The 24,113-nt window shown below is 37.6% G+C and overlaps 1 protein-coding gene across 1 annotated transcript in view; it reads left to right on the top strand.

Annotated features, from left to right (window-relative positions):
• The window catches only part of LOC115240483, a 58,324-nt gene extending 34,703 nt beyond the window's left edge, over positions 1–23,621 (top strand). Inside the window, exons 2-10 of the mRNA XM_029815655.1 lie at positions 12,110–12,457; positions 14,261–14,397; positions 15,405–15,605; positions 16,450–16,793; positions 16,972–17,191; positions 17,428–17,733; positions 18,156–18,740; positions 18,837–19,567; positions 19,726–23,621. Of these exons, the coding sequence (XP_029671515.1) occupies positions 12,121–12,457; positions 14,261–14,397; positions 15,405–15,605; positions 16,450–16,793; positions 16,972–17,191; positions 17,428–17,733; positions 18,156–18,740; positions 18,837–19,567; positions 19,726–20,101 (3,237 nt within the window). The 5' untranslated portion in view covers positions 12,110–12,120 and the 3' untranslated portion in view covers positions 20,102–23,621. The remainder of the gene's footprint in view (positions 1–12,109; positions 12,458–14,260; positions 14,398–15,404; positions 15,606–16,449; positions 16,794–16,971; positions 17,192–17,427; positions 17,734–18,155; positions 18,741–18,836; positions 19,568–19,725) is intronic.
• The last annotated feature ends 492 nt before the right edge of the window (positions 23,622–24,113 follow it).

Genomic DNA, 24,113 nt, shown 5'->3' on the forward strand with positions numbered 1-24,113 from the left:
GACGAAACAACAAACGCCACGTTGAATAAATGCACGGCGGGCGTATTAATTCTCCGGACGTGACGACTGCATTATGGCCCGAGGGAATTTAGTGAGACACGCTGGCTGACCTGGGAGGGGAGAGGGGAGAAGGAGGAGGGGGGTTTAATGGCGAGCGGTTATGGCAGATATTCGCCATTATCGATTTCCTCGCACGCCACTTCCGCGCCCTTTTCCTACGCCCTGTCACGGCGCGAACAAGACATTTATGAAGCCCTTTATCGAATTTTTCGATCGGCCTTTCGATGATGGAACTGGATCGAGGAACCGCTGGGAGATATCTCGATATAATCTTCTACTGAAGAAATCGGAACAGTTCGATCTCTTCTGCATAAGAAAGATATCCTCTGTAAATATATTCTGGGGGATGTTGGAGTTGCTAAAGATATATTCTATCGATCCTCTCTTCTTGACTATCATATTTTAATATTTTAGACATATTCAGATATTACTTTTGGCTCAAATGTGAGATGTAACGGTAAGAAGAGAGAAAAACTCTCTATGCATTATTTATTATTTTTTTTATAAATTATAAGTTATTATCGTTTTTTTTTTTTTTCATTTTTGTTTCATTATCATCAAACGAATGGATATGAGACTTTTCTCCGCAAGTTCTACTTCACTGCTTAATAAAATTGTTCTTGATATTAATATCTCTGAATGAAACACAATAAGAATACAATAGTAACAGATTATTCTACAAAACGCATCGTGGAGTGATATTAATGTGTATTGCATATATGTATATTTTAGTTATTATAGTATCAAATAGTAATTAGCGTTAATGAAATGCAATATTGGACCAACAGATTATTCTTTAGCAATCCTTTCCCTTTGCTTTGTCGCTTATTACGAAATGCATTATATCAAGCGAAAGAAATGACGTTCTGACAAGAAGCTTCATTATCATCGTTCATTTTTATCCGCGCGGGTCATCCCACCCATACTCAACTGCTTCTTTTCCGATATCCCTCTACATCTTTCAAAGGGGATTCAACGTGGTGCTTTGATTACCGCTTGAGAGAAAGAGACAGAGAAAAAAAGGGTACTCTCTCGATGTAACTATCTCGATCGCAGCCGCTCGACCCGACAACGTGATGTAGCAACGCACGGAATATCCATTTTCTGAAATTATTCAAAAACACTTAATCCTCCTGCAGGACGACGTTAACGAAAGTACAGACGCGACGACAGTATAATAGTTAATTAATTAACGCTTCTTGTCGTAAACTTTTCCGACCGGGAAGATTACATCTCGCAGCCCTGATTGTGTTCCACGAGAAGAAAAGAGGTTGAATGATACTGTCGACGTCGATGGCGCTCTCATCTGCCAGAACGACGAGGCGCGTATTCATTCAGATATATATACGGCTTATATTTTGCACGCGTATCCCCACAATCTCGACGAGAGGATGAAGACGCGGTGAGGATTAATCGGGAGAAATACCCAACAATCGTACGCCATTATTCCGTTGACCGAGATTCTTTTCTTCCGCATGCGGATAAGAGAACGATGACAATCGGGATGAAAGGAACACACCCGGAGAGAAAATCAGAGGCAGAGAGTGGGTAGAACAATATAATGGGACGAGTTCCTGGCTCTCAGCGTCCAAGTACGCGCATATCGAAAAGATACGGCGAAAAAAAATGGAAAGAAAAAATAAATGAAAGAATTGGCCTTCTTGATAGTTACATATATGTGTAGAACGCGCCCCAGACAGCACAAGGATGTCCTTAGGACGTCCAAAGGGCATCCAGGACACGTGTCTCTATAGAACGTTCCGGACACAGGGTGATGTATGGCGGCGTTTGTGCGACGTAGGTGGCGACGAACGGAAGAGATCGTCAGATCGTTGGATAAGATATTCTGACGATGCTAGATTGCGCCGGCAAATGCTCGCACTACTTCCAGACAGAAGCCAGGCTCGTAGTTTATATCCACGAATTACGGGTTTCTATCTTAAGGTACGGTCACACTTATCGGGCGCAGGGAACGCGCACATGGTGTCTCTAAAGCCTAGAATTTAATGCTCCATCGAATGCGGTCTTCGCGAGATTTCAGCATGTTGTTGTTGCTGATATTTTCTTAAATAAAAAATAAGATTTGTAAGATAAAATTATAATTTTTATAAGAATTTTTAACTATGTATGTAATATTTTCTTTCTAATAGAATAAAAAGAAGAAAGGAAGTTAAATATATTAAAGAAGAGATTCAATATTATTTTTTTTTTTTGTTAATAAATAATAGTTGCTTTATTATGACGCCAACAATAGAAAATTTGTTACTTTTTTCATTAGTTATAATATAACTTATACATATAATGAGCCGTGTTATTTTCTTCTCTGAACTTTTTATAGAATAGACTGATACTAAAGTACTTAAGTGAAATTACTATTCTGTCAAAGAGTAATTAACCCAACACGTTTTTACTGTTATTTCTGGAATTTTTCGTTTTATATTGTTCTGTACTTTATCAACGTGAATGGAGGTATTTATTGTTATAGCAACAAATTATTTACCTATGTAATTGAATTTAATTTTGTTAAAACTTTTAAACTCTTTGTATACATTGATCAATTTGCAATCTCAATCTAAGTTAAAAAGTTGATTTTGTTTTTCAAACCGGAAAAGAATAGTCATTCTCTAAGGGAACTCACTCGATATTCAATATAGAATAGATAACTTGATAGCCACAAAATTAATAGTGCACATGGAGCGTATTTTTGGTTTTCCATGCTTGACCAAATATTGATTTGTTGTTATTATTATTATTATATCATATTTATATGTGTATAGCAAGAATTCACATGAATATTTCACATCGAAGTGACATAATGACATAATCGTACAATCACATGAAAAGAGCTTGTTTCTCAATAAGAATCTAAAAAACTTCGGAATATAATCCTTGCAAACTTTTATATGAGATACTATAATTTTAGATTAATTGCGACGAATTAATATTGATTGTCATATTATATAGTTTTTATATAAAATATTGAGAATAATATTTAAAAAAAAGATAGAAAGAGAAGAGAAAGAGAGAGGGGGGGGGGGGACGAATGTAGGTCATATCTTGGATACGTCTTTATTCCATACTGTTGTTATATTCGGCGAGAGAAAGAGTGCTAGAGAGAAATTACAGGACGTAGATAAAAATCCTGATGATACCAAGTCGCACTGGTTCACCGTTTACTTACTCAGCTCACGCTATATCAAGAAGAAAACTACCGTTATTTGTTCCTCTGGGATTGCTTGTATTTGTTTTCTTAGTCGGTCGATCGGTTAGCAATTCGATAACAAACTTCACTAGCGGAAGGTTCTTATTCCTCTTCGTATTTTTTTCTTCCTCTTTTTGCAATATTGTATTTTCGCAGCAATAAGCGAAGGAAAACTAAATTTTAAAAAATCGTGATATCGACGAGGGAACTTAAAAAAAAAAAAAAAAAAGCTTTATTAATATATATTTACTGTATTGAAAATACACATCACACGTGTATATATAAATGTAATATCGATATTTGATATAATTTTATACCGTTGTGCGTTAATAACAAATCAATTATCAAAAAAATTAATTTTTAAAAAATTTAGTCCAATTGCAAAACTCTATAATAACATAAAATTTGTGATTCTGCGTTTTGACAAAAATAAAACTTGTTATGTTTAATTGTTTTTCATGTAGTATTATATTGCGCGATAATACGTTAGAAAATTGCACGATCTCGAAAGAGTTCTATTTAAAAGATATATTCTCATCGTTGGGGTGAACAGTTTAATGACATAAACGAGACAATTGCGGCGTTTGTTCCGCTTAATCAGTGGGTGATTTTTTTTTATGTCAGTTGAAAACACAATTGCCGCAACAGACGCGAGCGCGCTTGAAACTTTAAATCACGAATGCGATTATAACGGAATTACTGGACGGAATCAAGATTCTATAAAATTCAATTTTAACGTCGGATATTGAATGTACGTTTTCATTTTCTCTCGAGTAATATCGGGCGTAATCTGTTTTTAAAATTTTTATTCAACCTTGCAGTGCTTAATTTATTAATTAAACGATCGAGTATTTCTATATGCGCTAAAAGTTTTCATGTAAACGCATATCCGACGTTAAATAATGATTGAAATCACTTCATGCTGCCACATATATTGGCAAAAATAAAATAAAAATCTATTATGTACGCTGAATGAAGCACCCTTGTTCTATGATCAAATTTTAGTAACTTTATTTATAAACGTACTTTGCTTTATGATGCAAGAGTGGAGAAGCTTGAGATTTTTGGCAACGCTTCGCATTACTACAGTATGATATTTATTTTACCATTTTTCGCTCCTTTTGCTGGCACTTTTCCCCGACCATTCAACTTGCAGCAACCACACTTTGTGCACGTACACGAAAATCCATGTTTCTAGAAAAAGTAGTCACATTACGTATGTCTTATGATGCGATATAATCGTGAAGAAACCCTATGAGCGATAATTCTAAAACTATAAAATCACAGACATACACACGCAGCGTATTATTGATTTGTAAGATATCAGAGTATAAAATGTGGAACTTCTTATTTATAGCATGGATTTAGGTAGATATGTCTAAGCATTCTACATTCGAGTTTTATTTATATTTTATATTTATATGATATATAATAACGTATATAAATTATATAATTAATATTATATCGTACATTCAACTGAAACATAGACTGTCGTTATATATACATATATTATAAATATATATATGTATGTATGTATAATATTTTATATATATTTACCCACATAATGAAGCTAGTGTTATAATCCATATTGTGGAATATGTAGAAAATGACATAAAATTTTGGATCCAGGATTATTTATAGGCACAAGATAATTGACATAATGTCTAATAGGAGAAAATTATGTTTCAGGAGATAATATAATATTGTGGCTGAATAATAGATGGACAAATTTTGTAACACTTATAATGTCGAAATTATATCATTCTTTGTTTAGAGGAGATAAAAATTCCATATAATGCATCTAACGTATTTTATTACACTCCTTTTTTTAGATCTTTTTCTTTAGACAAACAACACAAGGATCGATCAAAAATAAATAGATATTCTGAAAATAAAAATATTTGTGCGCGCGATTTATTAATCGCGACGTAGAACAACAAGAACGGCAAGTTAAAAACAGCTCACTAGGTATTCATCATAAATTAGATGAATGTTACGAAGAAAATCAAATTATCTACTAAAAGTGTATTAACGTCCTGAATATTGCAAGACAATTGGATATGGGCGGATATCCAAGAATAACCACCGGATATCTGTGCCATATCTGGGAGGGAAAGCGACCAAAATTCCATATAATGCATCTAACGTATTTTATTACACTCCTTTTTTTTTAAATCTTTTTCTTTAGACAAACAACACAGGGATCGATCAAAAATAAATAGATATTCTGAAAATAAAAATATTTGTGCGCGCGATTTATTAATCGCGACGTAGAACAACAAGAACGGCAAGTTAAAAACAGCTCACTAGGTATTCATCATAAATTAGATGAATGTTACGAAGAAAATCAAATTATCTACTAAAAGTGTATTAACGTCCTGAATATTGCAAGACAATTGGATATGGGCGGATATCCAAGAATAACCACCGGATATCTGTGCCATATCTGGGAGGGAAAGCGACCATTGGCGACCGCCGTCTGTCCCTCGAAAGTGGAAACAGGCGGACTACTATGCTGAGAGAAGTGTCGACCGGAAGATACCGTGATATGGCCGGCGCGATGTTTCGAATGGAAATGGATATTGATTTTCGTGTCTTGCGCGCGGCGACGGAAACGAGCTCTCTAGGAAAAGGCAGATGTTGTCTTCGCGGCTCTTTGTCTCGAGCGAAACGGAAACGATGAAGGCGCGAGCGGCAAGTTAAGGCAAGTTAAAGCAACAGGCTGGTCGATGCTCGTCAAGTTCTGCGGATTCTTCGGAACTCGGTTAAGGAGATTTTTCGGTCGCGATTTAAACGGACGCGCGCTCTTTTGTTTCTTCCAATAGAAGAGGCCGCGTGGAAAATTTTTCTTGTCATATCCGTCGCGCTTGTTTATCGCGGCAGCTTTAAGTTTTTCGAAGAGTACTTTGCGACAAAACGAGTCCAACGCAAACGTATAGGTACGTTCAAAACAAACTGTGTTCGCGTTATCTTAAACATCAAACGTCATTTTTGAAGGCAGAGATGATGGAAATTTTTGCGATTTTAAAAAATAGTTATGATATTTTATGATAATTTGTTAGATTATCGTTTACTTTTGTATATCTATGTATTAAATATATGTAGAAGAATATGTAAACTTTGGCTGCTTTTCTTAAATCTAATCACAATTAAGCCATTGCACGTAAAAAAGCTATAATAAATGTATAAAAATAAAGTTCTGATATATCCATAAGTTTTTGTGCAGTTTACTAACATAAAATTTTATTATTCTTCTTTTTATAAGATCATAAAAAATACTACGATAAAATAATCAGATTTTAAATTAATTTCACTATTTTTAATAATTTGATTTCTTCATATAAAGACAAAACTGAAAATTATATACATTATTACTCTTCTGTCCAACAATTCAATTATTTCATCCTCATATAAAATTAATTACAATGAGACGGACGCTTTTAACTAATATTTCCATTTTATTTAACGAGATTAAGCAAGATTATGAAGACCATAGGATAAGATAACACAACGCATAATGTTTTTTTTCAGTAATGAAGAAATTAATAGTTATTATATATAAAAACATTAAATAAAATCACAAAAGTGGTCATTTAACAGATATTCAGAAATTCATTAAAAATGACAGTTAAATATCTCATTATCAAGAAATATTGTTTTATTTCGAAAAGAGTCGTAATTAAATCTCATTTGACCTTATGTGCTCATAGAAACTTTATAGCTTTCGAAAAACGATCGAATCTTCATCACGTTTCGATTAAAATTTATATGCAGTCACCGAACATTTACGTCTATTCAATGACGATTTGCGTAATTTAAATTTTCATGTAATCGCACGCTTGGCTCCGGCCAATTCGATCGTCTTTCAACTAATTCTTGGCTGCAATTCAGTTTGTTTCCGTAAGAAGAAAAAAAAGGTAAATTTTACATAACACAGAATTCTCCTCTTTCGCAATCTTCATGCATATTTTAAAATGCTCGCCGCTTTTGAAAATTAAAGAGTAACAGAATACAGATTTACCGGTGGATTCTAATAAATGATAGCAACGAATGCATGCTGTTTTGTACCACGGGATGATTTCCCGATCTCTTTCCCGGCAACAGACAGTCAATCTCGCTAGTTGCGCACATTGCGTCATTTATTATGCATTTATTCCTCATCTCGAAGGAGAATTGCACCGGCATCGCGCGCGAAAGATACTCGCTGAAACTCGAGGGCATGAGGAAAATCCGGGATGAGGAATCGAAGAAATTCGCAGGAGCGTAATGTGCACGCTTAAGCGAAAACTTAAATTACGCCAGAGTCGTTATTGAATAGATGCAAGCGTCCGGTAACGACGGCATATAAAACCAAATCGGAGCGTGAGGACTGCTGCTACTTTCGGTTGTTACGCCGAACGAAATCGCTCGTCTTCGATCCGCGCCAATTTCTTCGACTTTAAACACCGGGCCGAAGGGATGCCAGCCATCGAGACGCAGTCAGTTTGATGGACGAAAATTCCAACGATCGCGAAAATCGTCGATCCCTGGCATTCGTTCGATCGACTCTAACTTACTCTCGCTCCTTGTTTCTCTTTCTCTCTGCGCTCGTCCCTCTGTGCTTTCTTCAAATCCCCTTTTGGCTTCTTGCGCCACGATTTCCAGCTCCAATTTCGCATCGATGGAGCTCGATCCTCGATGCTGTGGAAGCTCCTCTCCTCTCCCCTTCTCTCTCAATCTGCAGTCGATTTTCTCGTGCATCGACCCAATTTCCCAGGGCGGTACGGGCAATTTAACACACGGGTCTTCCCTCCACTTCGCCATGCCAGATTGGCGGAAGACCACTTTTTCAGTGCCTATCGTGGGATAAGGGTCAGAACCGATTTTTAAGAGCGCCGCAGAGAGCGGATCCTGCGGACGTTACAGTAATCGAGGGGGTAGCTAAACGCGAGCCTCCCACTCGTAAAAATATTCTTTCCTGGCGAGTTTTAGACGCTCAAAAAGTTTTCGCAACAATTGTTGCAACGTGAGCGCAACGTATGTAATTTCAAGCGGTACGAGAATTAAATAAATTCAATTTATAGTTATGTATAAACTCGCGTAAATGTAATTTATGAAATACAAAGTAGGCGCAAAAAATATATTTTCATAACTCTTCTAAATAAATAAAATATTTGTTTTTTAAAGAGAAAAATTTTTTATCAAAATTTTTATCTTTCATATATAGATATGTCGCTTCTTTCACAGCAAACTTTCATTTATTTCAATGTTTCTCTACATCTAGTGCACTATTTAATAGTATTCAAAAAATGTTGAGGATGCTTCCACTGATATATATATCTCTTAATACTTGTAACGCGTGAAACATTTTTACGATATTCCGGGTACGTGACTTAATTTAAAGTAACCGATCGAGGCGTAAACTATTTTTCTGCGAGTACGATCGCGCCGCTGGCGTAAACTTCGCACGCGTGCAATCTCAGTGACACTCGTATATGGCGCATATATATTCGCGAAGTGAGAGGCAGCCCGTCCCGCTCCGGCTGGTCCCATCGAGCGAATTACCATATTCCGTTGTCCGCCGGGGCGTTACATGTTTCTCTTGGGGTTCGGTCCAGATTCCGCTCCTCTCTACGTAATAAGCAGAGCCTTTACTGTCGCTCGCGTGCAACGCAGTCTCCGCACTTGAATCCGGTTATCTTTTATTGCGGATTCCATCCCCGCGCGACCCTCTCGGGCCCACCCTTCTCGTCATCCTCCTGCTCCACTCGCTCGATTCTCGTCCGTAGTCGCTCAACGCGAGTTCGAGTTTATTTTTACTCTCTTGTTGATGAAACCAGATTTTTATTCCGCGAGCACTTTCCGCGCGCGCTGTCGCGTCGCTCGTTAGCGTTGACATTCGTGACGACGTTACATTAGTATGGATATTATTCATGTGACAACCGATGGGTTTTGCGGAGAGACGTGTGCAACCCGGGTTAAAAGGCGGAATGACGCAAGTGCCGCGGCGGCGTCACATTTACTTTGTAACGTGCGTTTGGTGTTAGCGAGCTTCGCCCGGATAAGGACGGTGAACTTTGTTGTGAACATTCTCGCAGTATCGACCCGCGCGGGTTGAAACGCACGAATTAATAGATCCGCGGTATTTGTTCGGGGAACACTGGTGAGTCCATTCACGTAAGAGAGGAGTTAGTTTTCTCAATAGAATTAGCATAATCCGCTTCTCTCTAAACACTCTGCGGGAATCTCCGACCGAGTTATGTTTAGTGTCTTAACGAGTTGAAGCTGGTATTCATTTTATGTTTTGGAACTTCGTCGCGCGCGCACATCGAGGCGAGCAGAATCTGTTTACCTTAATCAAAGAGCATGATAAAATAAACGCATTCTTTGAGTCGAAGCTACTATTTTGTCGTTTTATCTATATCTATCTTTTATCAATATGCCTATTGTGTAAATTATTAAAGCCTTTATATTTTTTTATTTAATGTGAGAAAAGAGAGAATGCGTCGAGTTAGAACATCTTGATGTAAGAAATCCTCGAGTCGTATCTGAGTGATAGTATACGACATTGAGAAAGGAAGGACTCTAGTGGAATGGATAAAGTATCATGAAAAATGAAGGGTCCAGTTGTAAGAGAGATGAAGAGCACGAGAAGGGAAGATTTTAAATCAGGCGAACCAATGTTGTTGATGATTCACGTTCCGCGCCAACAGCCTCTGTGACACAGAGAAAGAGCGAGTGGATCGAGATAAAGCGAAGAACGTTTTATTCTCACGCAATCGGTCGACTCATTGATCGTCGAACCAAATACATTAAAAATCAGAAAAATTCTGGAAAAATTGAGAGAGTGATATTTTTTCACGCATCTATATGAAACATCCAAAATAACGCAAACTTTGAGATAATCGATAATTTTATTAGGTCAGTCAAAAAGTAAAGGGACTTTCTTGTTTCTTTTTTTTTTTGTTTCTTTTCTGTCCTTTTACTTTTTGACTGGCCTAATGCTTCAAAATGATTTAAAGAGTTATAATATATATTTAATATTTAAGAACAATAGAGAGAAAATATTATTCCACTTTTATCAAAATAATTATCTCGTCGAAAGTACATACGCGAAATTGAAGTAACAAGAGGGGAATACACACGGTGAAAGAAAAATGTAACCACAAAGAAGAGGGGCTTTGCTGTGTGTAAAAGAGCCGTCGCTAAAAAGCGTTACGCGAAACGAGCTGAAGCAACACCTGCAAGCCGTGAAATATTACGACTATTTATTCGGTTCTTTTTAAGAATATATCCTCGACCAATGAATATATCCAAAGTCTTGCCAAGACTTTCTCTAGGTCTTTCTTCAATATCAATTTACTTTTTCAAGATTCTGAATTATACCGTTTCTTCTTCTTGTGCTCTTGGAACAAGGAGTATCAAATAAATGACTAAAAACGTATTATTTCGTTTATACGTAAATCACTTTCTTCTCTAATATAATGATTAAACAAGAAGACTTTCTCTTTCTTGATAGAACCAGATAGTTCATGCCATTTATTGACAATTTGTAGAGCCCTTAGGACTCTATTGTCTGTGAACTTTGTGCAGATAAAGACTTATAGAACTACCATTACTATCAGAAGCCGTAGATGTCTGATACAGAGCAGTATTGGATGAAGTTAGCGAGATATATTATAAATCGATCCCACATATATTATTTCTAACACAATTACTTATCGATGAGACTAAAGCAGTTCTAGACAGTCTAAAATTGCAATAGAATTCACAAGGCAAAATTCAATTAATAATTTTATATGCTATTTGAAATAACGACAAGATATATTTTATTAATTTTGTTTAATATTAGTTTATATATAATCAGAAATTAGAACGGCTGTCAACTTGCTTAAATCAATCTAATGTTTTTTTTTCAACGTAAAATCAAAATAAATAATAATAACAAAATTAAGAATTGTACTTAGATATCTTTTACAAAAGAAAGTTAATCTTAGACCAAAGCAAATCATGTTGCGCTGAATCTCACGATTGCGTGACGAAACAGAGTTAGGATACTATGTATTTTTTTATTCTTGTATCTTCCTATATATCTTCTATATATACAGGATGTTTCAGAAATACTTTAACAAACTTTGGGGATGAGCTTTCCACACAAAAGCAAACGTCTTATAAGTTAGCGGAACAAAATGAGCAGAATCAATTCTAATTAATATTTTTATTTAGCAAGAAAAAAATGTCATATAAATATATGTCCGGAAATACCTGGTTTATGAGTTATAATCGAGAGATTATATTCAATTCAGTACCATGGCCTGACCTAAATCCATTATATTTTTATCTGTGGGGACATTTAGAAGCCATTGTTTATGCAACTGAAATTGCAAATGAAGAAATGCTTCACCAACACATCGTAGATGCCTGCGGAACCATTCGCAACCGTCATGGGATCTTTGAAAGGGTGCGGCAATCCATGATTCAATGTGTTTATGCGTGCATTAAAGCAAGTGGAGAACATTTTGAGCATTTGTTATGAATTGTGAGTAGATAAACAATTGAACTAAAGATGTATTACATTGGTCATGTGTCATTGTAGATATATTCTGTCAGTTTTTGTCCTTGAAACCTTTCGATTATAACTCATAAACCAGGCATTTCCGGACATATGTTTATATGACATTTTTTTCTTGTTTTTGTGTGGAGAACTCACCCCCAAAGTTTGTTGAAGTATTTCTGAAATACCCTACATATAACAGTTTTTACTAACGTTATTTATAATCTCATTTTGGGGCCTCCGGTGGCTCAGTGTGTAGCGCGCCTGACTCACATCCCGGAGATCTCGGGTTCGATTCCCGATCTCATTTTCAGGGTGAGGGGGCATGTTGGTGTGTCGGCGGTTGCTGCTGATCGCAGCCGCGATCGCGGCCTCGATCGAGGCTGGCTCGGCTAGTTACCACTCTCTCGGCATCTCGTCGTCGGATTACTCCGGATACCCGAGCGGATACGCGGTCTACTCCGGCGCGACGTCACCCGAGTCATCGTCGTCGTCGAGCTCGTCGACATCCAGCCCGACATCGGAGACCGCCGGCAGCGGACAGCTCTGCCGACTGTCCGAATTCCAATGCGGCACCAGCGGACATTGCGTCGCACAGGACAAGTACTGCGACGGCGAGAATGACTGTGACGACAAGTCCGACGAGCCGAGATATTGCACTCGTGAGTATCGGATTCGCGAGCGAACGAAGACGAGTTTTCTCATCGGAGAGAGTCGATATACGTCGCGATATCTCCCAAAGAAGATCTTTATTTGGCACTTAATCCGGAAAATAATAGATGTTTACTTTCAAACGCGATAATTTTCTGGCGAAAATTGTGTTGCGATTCGATTCTCTTATTAAATCTGAATTTATGTGTAATTGTTGAATAATCGAAATAATTTAAATCCAAAATGAATTTTATATATCATCGTTTTTACATTTTTGAGGGTTAAAAACACCTTTTTGTTTTTACGTCAGAATATCTCTATCGGACACAATTAATTATTATCAAATGAACAGTTAAATATCCACGGTAGACAAACGCGTAATAAAGTAAAAAAGTATGTTTATATTAAAAACCGATACGCGTGTCTATAAAATCGAGCAGAAAAATAATTATTATAAACAGGCAAGCGTGAGTATGTATTTACTCCATATATTCATTACCGCATATATATTAAACCAGGAACAAAGTTTTCGCTCATCCGAGCGGATAATGTTTCGAGCCAGTAATTATTTAGCTGCGTTATCATTTTAACTCCATTTGTGTAAAAATCAAAACTATATCACGTTATGAAATTTTATTCATAGAATATATGTTTGTAGTCGCGTATTTGTCTTGACATATGGCTTTTATCATAGCGCACACTGTCAAATAATTTTTATTCGATAATTTATAACGAGATAAATAAATTAACCGTTCGTAATTGATATAATACTAATTATCACTGCATACGAAATTTAATCGATTTGCGAAGCTCAAATATAATTATATTATACAAATATCGCATTTTCGTTCTTTTAAATTTTTAATTTCAATAATATATGCGTGACACATTTCAATAGAATGGTAATATTGTAGTATTTACTATAGTATTCATGATCCAATTCCTTCATAGAATTTCAAATTGCGCATTCCCAATATATGCAAGTCCAAATGAGGTAGTTGTGTAGAATAATTATTTACGCTTAGAAACGCATAGCAGTTATAAGATAAGAAAATGTGCAAAATATAGAAAGATTTTTGGTCAATATAACATTAACACTTGAGTTTTTTTTTTGCGCTGGTGTATTTTTAGCGCCGCTATTAATTTTTTAAATACATATTGCTAAAAACGAACATAATACAAATAAATGAAAAATATATATTTAAAATATATTTTATATTAAATATATTTAAAAATAGCAATGTGTATTTTTGTGTAATTAACGTGTATATAAATTTTTAGCTGTGCGTACAGATTACATTCCGCGAGAGATTTATTTCAAGAGTTGATATACCTTTTTACAAAATAATATTTTATCACGCTCCGCGTTTTTATAATCCGGAATAATTACACTCCAGGATTTATTTTTCGCGCATAATAATTGCGTAATAAAAACATTTCAGCTTGCCACCGGTCTTTATACGACTTGATATACGAAATCGTGAAAGTAGTTAGGAGTTAATATATATTTTTCTGCGAATTATACTTTGTCTCATCATATATATATATTATACGCGTCATTATGACCCCATACTATATTGATATTCCATAATATATCTTTCCCGTATCATCATAGTGTATAATAACATTTCCACTTGCAATCGGACATTATACGTTTCGATGCACGGAACATCGTGCGCGTAGTTATTAGACGTTAAAATGACCTCGGATATTATTTTACCACGCCTCGTTATTAATCCAGAACGAGGAATTATACGTCGTACGTTTACGTACCTATTCGCGCGTATAATTATCGCACAACAAAAACATTTCAGCTTGCAATCGGACGTTGTACGGTGACGTCGGTCGGACCTACAGAGTGGAGATACGCCGACCGAGGGAGGATCGACTGCCATTCCTGTGTCATCTCAACTTCACTGCCGCTGGATCCGATCTCGGGGATCTAGTCCAGGTCGGATATAGAAATGATGTAGTTGTAGAAAATAATGCTGACTGGGGTGGTGGCCCCCGCGACCGGCGTGGGAGTCTGTTATGGAGCTGACAGCCGGGCCGCGCCGCCGCGCCGCGTCGGAGCCCGGATAATAATTTATATCCTTGGCTTTTACGATTCTTATCGCGTTTATTGGCGAAATTAAATCAAACTCTCTCTCTCTCTCTCTCGCGCGCGCGCGCGCGCTGAGTAAACGTTCCGCCATCGCGGAATACGCTTACTCTACAAATCCTTGATCTCGTGAATCAAAGTTACCGTCGAGTACATTTTTGATCCCGATTGATATTGACATATCGATTATTATATCTCACCGCAATAATAGAATCGATACTTATGTTGTTAGCGGAATACAATCAGGAGTCTAGGGCAACTTTTATGCATCGCGATAAATCAATTTGGAGATGATAGGAGTGTGAAAAAGATGTAAAAGTGTCTAAAAACGTGCTAAAAGCTTTTAGATCTCTTTCTATGTAATTATAGGGAATATTAAATATTATAATTTACGGTTAAAGAGTTATAATTTATGGTTAAATTATAAAACAAAATTGAGTTAGTAATATATCCAGTCTTAGCATATAATTTTCATATTATAAAAAGTTTATAGAAATTAATATAATAGTTTTTATATTTATTTTTACAGTATATATTAATATAATAGTTTTTTATATATTATAATAATTATTTTATATATTTTTTTATATTACAGGAGAATTGTACGGGTTTTTATACTGCTGAAACGTTCTCCTCGCGATTTATTTTACTTTCATTATTTTAATCTAAATTTTAACTTTACGAGATAATTAACGTGGTTATAATAGAAACAATTTTTTTATCGCAAAAAGTCAATGATACTTGTAGCAACTTTTGACATCTGTAATTTTATTTCTCCAACAAAAACCGTTAGCTGGTTGCGGAACGCGGATATTCGCCTGCTCATAACTTTTAGAATAATATCCCCCGTGTTACAGTTAACTTTTGATACCTTCACGGTCGGCCGCTTTCTATCCTTTACGTCGGAAGGATGTCCAGATGGTTTCATGACTATTCGCGAGGAAGGTCGTCCTGCGACTGGAGGACAATGGTGCGGCAGCGCGTGGGGCTACACCGTCTATTACAGCGAAACTCCTTCCATCAATCTGACTTTATATTTACTACGTTTATCAGAGCAGGTAAGAAATTGCGTTAGCTCACGGGAATACATGTTCTGATTTCGCGCAATTTCGCTGCAACAATATGAAATGTTGCGCAAGATACTTTTATCGAAATTACTCAAGATCGAAAAATTTTAATTTCGATAAAATAATATTTATGTGAAAAATTACTTCACTTTCAAAAAATTTTAAGGGATATACACCGTTATTTGCTCTCTTGCTATCGATTTGTTAAGGATGTATGTGTCATATGTCAAGACATTGACAAAAGCATGAAAATTTCGTAAACTTTTCTACTATTTCTTCTGAGTATATGTGCAAAACCTGAGCACATTTCTATTAACGGTTTGGAAATTATTTAAGTTTAAAGTTAGTATTGATTCTTATGGAAAATCGCGTATTTTAGCATTTATTGACAATTTATTGACAATTTTGAATGAAATAAAAATTGTCACATATATTAAGAAAACTCTAATAGTTTTTGTCATAAAATGGGAAAAATATCAATTATAACTATTTTCTTTTACGAAGACGTTAAAACCTATATTATTTTGTAATATTTTAATTCTTTTTATAATCCGGATTGGATTCTTTTTATAATTGATTTTTCAAACAATACGCAATAAATACGTATAAACGTAAAAAACATGTTCCTTTTTTTAAATTTTGACAGTTTTTTGCTACTATTGTACAGCCAAAACATCCTTAAATTCCTTAGAGTAAATTTTTCACTTACGATCATTATTAAAAAGTGTCTATCTATACAAGTTTGATCAACGATGGGAAAGTGTTTGATGGGAAATAAAAGGGATGGTCGTGTTACGGTCGCGGCACGGATTCGCGGACTATTTTTCTGTCTCAGGGAATCGGCTACAACTTCGACTTCAAGCTGTCGTACAAGTTCCTGAGAAGAAGCGAGGCGCATCTCAGATACGGAAACAGCAGTATGTCCACATGGCGCGGCGAGCTGGTGAACGGCACGTATTGCGATCGTGTCCTCACCAAATGCGATACTAGAGCTTGCCGGCTGCAGTCCCCGAATTATCCCGGAGTTTACCCCAGGAATGTCACTTGCTACTATCGGGTGGAGCAAAACCGCGCGCCAGTGGGTCATCGAGCTTTACTTGCCGTTAGTCAACGAAACAGTCACAAGATACATATTAAGGACCAAGTCGTCAAGTACGACAGAAGTCAACGAGTGCTTAGGTAAATTGCTGATATTTAATAGATTGATATTAAATTAACATATATTCCGCGAGCATTCCCTTTTTTATAATATAAAAGAATTTTTTATAAAAATAAAAAGAAAACAGACGCGGGAGAGCGAAACGAATGCGAGTAAAGCGGAATAAATTTTCCAAATAAAATTTGCATGCTTTTCAAGAGTGTGGGATCAGTGCAACGTCGTGCAAGATTACTTGACGGTATATGACGGAGGTTCAACCTCAGATCGAGTGCTCGTGAGACTGTGCGGAGGAGACGCGGTGCCCGACATCGTCAGTAGTCACAATACGATGTTGTTGGAGTTTCATACATCCCCATACGACAATCCGTTTCATCCGGTTCCATTGTCTTTCCTGCCAGGATTTGAACTCGAAGTTCAGGTAATTCTCTGGATACTGCAATATTACTGTATTATTTCACAAACATGTCGTACATGTATACACTAAAAATTTGTTATAAAATATGGAAGTTGCAACTTTTATAAAAACTAATGGCTTGTGATTATATTTTTATATTACTGAGTGGCGTGTTATTTAAGTATAATAATTAAATATATTCGATAAAAAATTTGTCTCTTGATATCTTCTTTATATATTATATATTCATGTATGTACAGGTGATCTTTGTTGATGAAAAGTCTCGAAGTTTTGTGAAGGAAAACGAGAACTGCGATTTTTATATATCCGGAGACGAGAACTCGTCTGGTATTCTGGAAAACCCGAAACATTCTTTACCGCCAAACACCACCTGCCGTTATCACTTCCAAGGAAAACTCAATGAGATCGTTTGGTTATCGTTTGTTAAATATTACGCCGCCAGCGTGGAAGCGGCTGCAAATATCGACACTACCGCTGATTGTAACGCAAAACTTCTGATATGGGATGGCGATATCACTGTGGACAAACTCGCTTCTAGTCGAAAAGTACGTATCACTAACTGTGCATCAACTACAAAGTTTATTATTTGTTAACTTTTTATTTTGTCCTAAAATAAATTTCATACTAAGTTCCATACTAAAATAACTTTGTGACTAAAGTAATATGTACAGACATAAACACAAATTCACAGAAAATTAAAAATGCTCTGTGCTTTTATAAGAATCTCATAATATAAATCACGTGAAAAAAAGAATTTGTCGATTCAATCATTGATTATAATATATAACTTCTACGAAGCTTAAGAATATAATTATTTGACGGATATAATCAACAATTTGTTAAAGAAATTGTTTATATTAATATTTACATTATGTAACACAAAGTCATCAAGATATCTAAATTATTGTCAAGGCAACTCAAATATTCGGTATTCCATCTTGAGACCATTGTGTAATAATCGTTACAGAATGTTACACTGATGGGACAGTTCTGTAAGGACGACATACCGCGGTTGTGCGACCACAGTCTGCTGCGCAACAGTAGCCGTCACACGCGACCGTGTAGTCTCGCGGAGAGTTACGTGTCGACCGGCCGCGACCTCACCCTGGAACATATATTGCGCCAGGGTAGTGCGCTCTATCCGATAAGTTTTGTGCTACGTTACGAGTTCGTGCACGAAGCCATTTCGTGCAACCACGTGTTTACCTCGACGTCGTCGACTTCATCCACGTCTTCCACATCGTCCCTATCGTCATCCTCCTCCTCCTCCTCCTCCTTGTCTAATGCCGGCAAATTTGCATCACCGAAGAGCGTATTCTTCTATGGTCGTGGCGGGGCTCAGAATCTGAGCTGCGTATATAAATTTGAGGCCGAACCCGATCACAGGATAGAGCTGTCCTTTGTCAGGGCGTCTTTCGGCGGTAAGAGCTGCGCGTCTTACGTGGACCCGTTGGTGAACCGATGGACGTGCGATCGGCGCACGACGGATGTTAAGAAATTTGGCATGGCGAATCTTGTTGTCGCAGAATACCCCTGGCAAGGAGTTGAACTTGTACGTACGACTTCTTTTTTCTATATATAGTTAAAAGCCTGCCAAAGATGACTAGATATTCTTATTTATTCAACAACATCAATTCTTTGTTTATAGGTTCGCGATTGTCTGTGCTCAAACATGAGCGAGAGAATCGTCGTGCGGACTCTGACATCGAACATGGTGGAGGTCAGGTTCACCGTCACGCTCATGAACGTCACTCAGGATTACCGAGATTTCTTCTTCGAGGGAGAATACCGTTTCGTTCCCGTGGGCGCCGAGTCGAGCGAGCACGGATGTTCGACGAGACTCGAGGAGCGACGATTGCGCGGCACCAGCGGCGAAATCTCCCTCAGAAGCCCGCTACCGCGAGTGATCCCCGGCGTGGCTGCGGTGGAGGAGATCCTGACGAACACGGAGGATCTCACGGCGACACAGTGCGTGAATGAGCCGTGGCTGATCGAGCCCGAGGACGCGCGCATCAACTTCTTGTATTTGAGAACCGCCGGCTACAGCATCACTCTGGATAATGTCGAGGATTGCATGACTTTGAACAGAATCGTCGTCTATTCGGCCGCGGATACGAAGGAGCGCAGCGTGATCTGTCCGGAGGGTGGCGTCGACACGGCCAGGACCGTCGATTTCTTCTCTGGCGGCTGGAACTACAGCGCCGTGAACGCAAGCGTGGCGATGGCGCAGCATTCCCGCAGCTTTGTTGTGGAGTTCCTCCAGCGGGAACCCGGTTTCTACGCCGTCACGTGGATCGCGATCTCCAAACGTTCGCCAACCACACCTAATCTGGGCGCCAATGCGTTCACCATATTACCTGCGGAAGATTGTCCCTATAGGTTTGTTGCGATTTCCATTATGATTTCCAGGATTTTTAAGTAGTCCAAGTATATAAAAGTAAAGAATTACGAAATTTTTTAAATACTTATTTGTTGTAAGTAAGAAAAGTATAGATAAAATCAGAAGATAATCGGAACTATCTCATTTCTCTCGTCAGATGTCCAGAGATTCAGGCGTGCATCAGCTCGGTTCTGTGGTGCGACGGCGTACGTCATTGTCCTTCGGGTTTCGACGAGGAAGAGGCCAATTGCTCTTACCGTTTCGGGGTTACGCTGCTCTACGTCGCGGTGGGCGCCGGTGCCCTGGGTATATTTCTGATCCTCTTACTAGCTACCGGTTGCCTCAAGTACTGCCTCTACCGGCACAAGGCGCGCAAGAAGAAGAAAAACGTCGCCCTAAACGTCAATCATCTTCACGTGAATCACACCCACCACAATAACGGCTTGACCGGGAGCCGGCTGAGCGGACGCTACAATCTAGCCACGCCCCAGGAGATGTACCTGGAGAATTACGGGAAGGACAGTATTTGTTGACAATACGCCATTGCCAATATCGAGACCACCGTGTGAATAGTCATGATTTTTAAATGCCTACCTCGCTCTGGCCCCCTCCCTTCCCTTACCTGTTTCCGCTACCCATGAAGAAACGGACCGGAGTGTACGGCAGCCAGACACTCCCATCCCAAGAGCACACACATTACACGCGCACGTGCATACACACACATACATATATACATACTCTCGCAGTAATCGTACGAAATCCCGTAGAATATATTCGAAGCACATAGAAGCGAGCGCACGAGATGAAGCACTCAGTTTGGTGGCATCAAGTGATTCCATCACCGAGTTCTATTCCTTCAGTTGAATCTCATAACGATTGGTCTGCTTTGAATAAGCGGATTACGGTTTGACTCATTAAATCAGATTGAATGACAATCCGCTTGTCGCGTAAGAAAGGATCGCAAGACGCTCATAATCCTAACGAGCCGATGAGAGGAAGATGTACATGCACCTCTCGTACGCTCGTATATATGGCATTTACAATAACACCGCAGTATCATGGTAGGTTTAGATATACACACGATTTAAGAATAAAAAGATACGCGCGAGTGGACGAAGAGCAGCGAAAAATTGGCGTTTATACACGCACATATACAATGCTTCAAAAAGACGTAGGATATGCTGTTTTCGTTGAGTGCACTTTCGGTCGGTTATCGGATGAACGCCGTAAACACAATGTCTACGACGCGACTACGACGATAAAAATAACGAGATGAAGGGAGAGAAGGATGAAGATGCAAGAGCTAAAACGCGAGAGAAGCGTTTCACAGATCATTTTCGTGCAAATGACGATGCGATCGATGAGAGAGGATAGGATGTTAAACGTTATGGATACGACACGCGAGTGATGTATTCGCGGCATTAAATTGGCTGTATATTGGGAAAAGATTGGGCATATTCCTGATCGTTTCCGATTGTATGTGTTCCGAGACGACACTCGTGCTCATCGTTAATACTAATTTTGTTCTTCAGGTCAATGAGATTCACGAGAAAAACCGATGAAAAGTTAACCGCGATTAAGATACATCATTGATGTTTATGCGCAGAGTCTATCCTGACAAATCCGTTATAACCGGATCCTTTGCACTTGTCTAGATTTTACCCATTCGTTGATGAAACTAGAGCACCATTTATCAAACTAATCGCAGGCTTGAATACATTGCACTGATCCAAATTAAAGTGACTACATTAAATTGTTTTCTTTTTATTATTTAAAGATATTGATTGTTAAATTATGGTAACACATCAGGATTTGATTGAAATTTCAAGTTCATCGTGCATTCGCAAATCTGATAGTCAACGTAACATATTCAGGGCCGAATTGTTGGCTCTAATGAACATTATAAAAAATCTAATTAAATTTAAGTGGATCCTCATTTTATCAATAAGTGCCCTTTGTAATCTTAACCGTTGTCGCAAACAGTCCAGCGACCCTTACGTGTTATTCGCGTATTATATTACATTATTGTACAATATATTAAAACTCATTGCAATGTGTCATTTGTTTACGCATTACGCAATGATTCAGTCGCTCGTCTCACTGTGACTTTATTCTACATCAATTTAACGATCATTTCTTATTATCCCCGTATCCGCGATTTTCGACTATCTAAACTTTATAGGTGATTTATGAAAGACAGCATGAGATACGTAGATAGTTCACTTGCATTAATCTAATAGGTTTGGTATCGCGTGGCTCGAACGTAGATATCCATGTGTAACTAATTGGATGCCGAAGGAAAGCATGTACGCCATAATTCTGTTGCGAATGCAACAGGAATTAAGCAAACGAAATGGTTAAGCGAACAATGGACGCGATCTCCACGCGTTAGCCTATTATAGACACTGTACGGTAAAGCGTGTTTAAACTAAACGTACGTCTGTATGCTGTGATAGAAGTAAGCGTATCAACAATCGGAAATAAATCTCTCGCGTGAACTCATGTTCGCATATACGCATCCTTGAAACCATCATCGAAGATGGATCGCGATCTTTCGATGTGCGATCTTCCTTGACGATGTCGATATCTTAACGCGATCCAGCGTATAACTTCTAGATCATTAATCGTTCAAAAAAAAGATATGTGGTCCAAACTCGAGTAATAAGTAAAAAGTTGATTGAAAAGCGAGTTTATAGTGAGCCATTGGACGGAATAGCGGTATAAGTTGACAAAAATAAAAGTTTGGGACGTAAAAATTAGAGTGAAACAAAACTTTAGATATATATATTGCTTCTCTTTTAGAAAAATATCATAAGTGATCGCGAGATAAAGCAATTGGATTTTATAGATACCTTCTTGTAAACTTTTCTTGTCTATATCAAAGTGGAGAAAAAAATTGCTTACACCACTGTTTTGAACAATGGCTTGTATATTGCATAATTTTATATAAAAACGGCCGTTAAATTAGAATTTATTGCGATCGCGATTCTAAGACATTTTCTAACATGTTAATTGTGGTATTTTTGTACATCTTTGCAAACTCATATACATAGATCCTGTGTCACAAAGTTTAAAAATTCCTACGGAGACGCTCCGGTCGCGTTAAGATATCTTTCGCCAGTCTCATGAATTGCTCTGTGAATAATTCACTACCTATATAAGACATCGTCTATCTACACGAATACTGCCGCAGTTATATTATTTATTCATAAAGTTTTATAAGTCTCTTTCTACCCGAATACGAAAAACTGTTCGAGTATATGACATTCTATATACTATAAAGACATGGAATCCGAAAGTGAGTAACGTACTAGCGAATAACGTAGCGTGCATCAGAAGCGAAACTGTGCACACGCCAAGCTCCTCGATGTGTTAACCGCGCGATTGCAATATTAAAGACATGTTAAAATTTACTCTAACATATCGAAAGTTCGAAATTAATTTAAGCGCGCCTCCATCTATTACTATTGCCTAGCAAGACTCGAGTAGCAATCGTTTTCATGAATGATGAGAGACGATCTTCTTTCAAAAAGAAATTCTTCCGATTATCCTTTTTTTTTGTACAAAGTCGTGGCGTTAAAAAAAAACTCATTTCTCGTGAAATTTTTGATATATCCACGAGTCGGTAGAGTTCTCACATCTGTTTCTATAAATAAATAAACGCATAAGTCCCTCGACGATGTAGAAACTGACGTAATACATAAAGTGGGACGCATCGTTTCACGGGGGACGACGATTTATATTACCAGTATCTTTCCACAGGCACGAAATGTCGATGTGACCCGGCCATTAAAAAGTACGCACGGAAAGTCGTTCCTGTCTTCGTGCCGTAACTTCGAGCGAATCAGTACGAATATAATTTCTTTGACGGATAAAAGTCTAAATCGTGGAGCGTGCTCACCACATTATGAGATTTATATGACTCGATATTGACATGACTCGACTCCACGTCTCGCGCTCAATCGAGGAAAAGCGTCCTACGATAACGAAAATATAGTTATATGCATGTATGTAAGAACGTACACGAAAAAAAAAAAAAAAAAAGCCGTAGCACAAACTGGCTCGCACACACGTAGCTAAAAAAGTGGATGGTAAAAAGTTTTGAATCAAAGAGGCCTTGATTCAACGACGTTTCTAAGCAAGTATTACGCGTTACACGATGTATTGTAATCCCGTGTTTATAATTTTAATAAAATACCACCGCGTTAAAGAAATTCAGCAGAACAGTAGTCGGAAGTACGTTATTAATTCATCATTGTTTTCTAAATAATTTTCTCGAGAGAGGGAGAGAGAGAATATGTACGTTTTTACTCGTGAAAAATCATCTCATACAACACAGAACATTGTAGCAATGTTTTGTGCTGTATGAGATATGAAGAATTGTGATCCAACACATAGCATTCTATTTTGCATCATTCTATAGAATGAATGATGATATAAAAGAAACTTAAGAGAAGTCGTTAAAACTTAGGGTTATTTAAATTAGATTTTCTATATCAATTATGATTTTTAAATAATAACTAAACATTGACTTAAATACATAAT

The sequence above is a fragment of the Formica exsecta genome, unplaced genomic scaffold (assembly GCF_003651465.1).
Source record: "Formica exsecta isolate Colony F162 unplaced genomic scaffold, ASM365146v1 scaffold436, whole genome shotgun sequence".
NCBI classification, from domain to species: Eukaryota; Metazoa; Arthropoda; class Insecta; order Hymenoptera; family Formicidae; genus Formica; species Formica exsecta.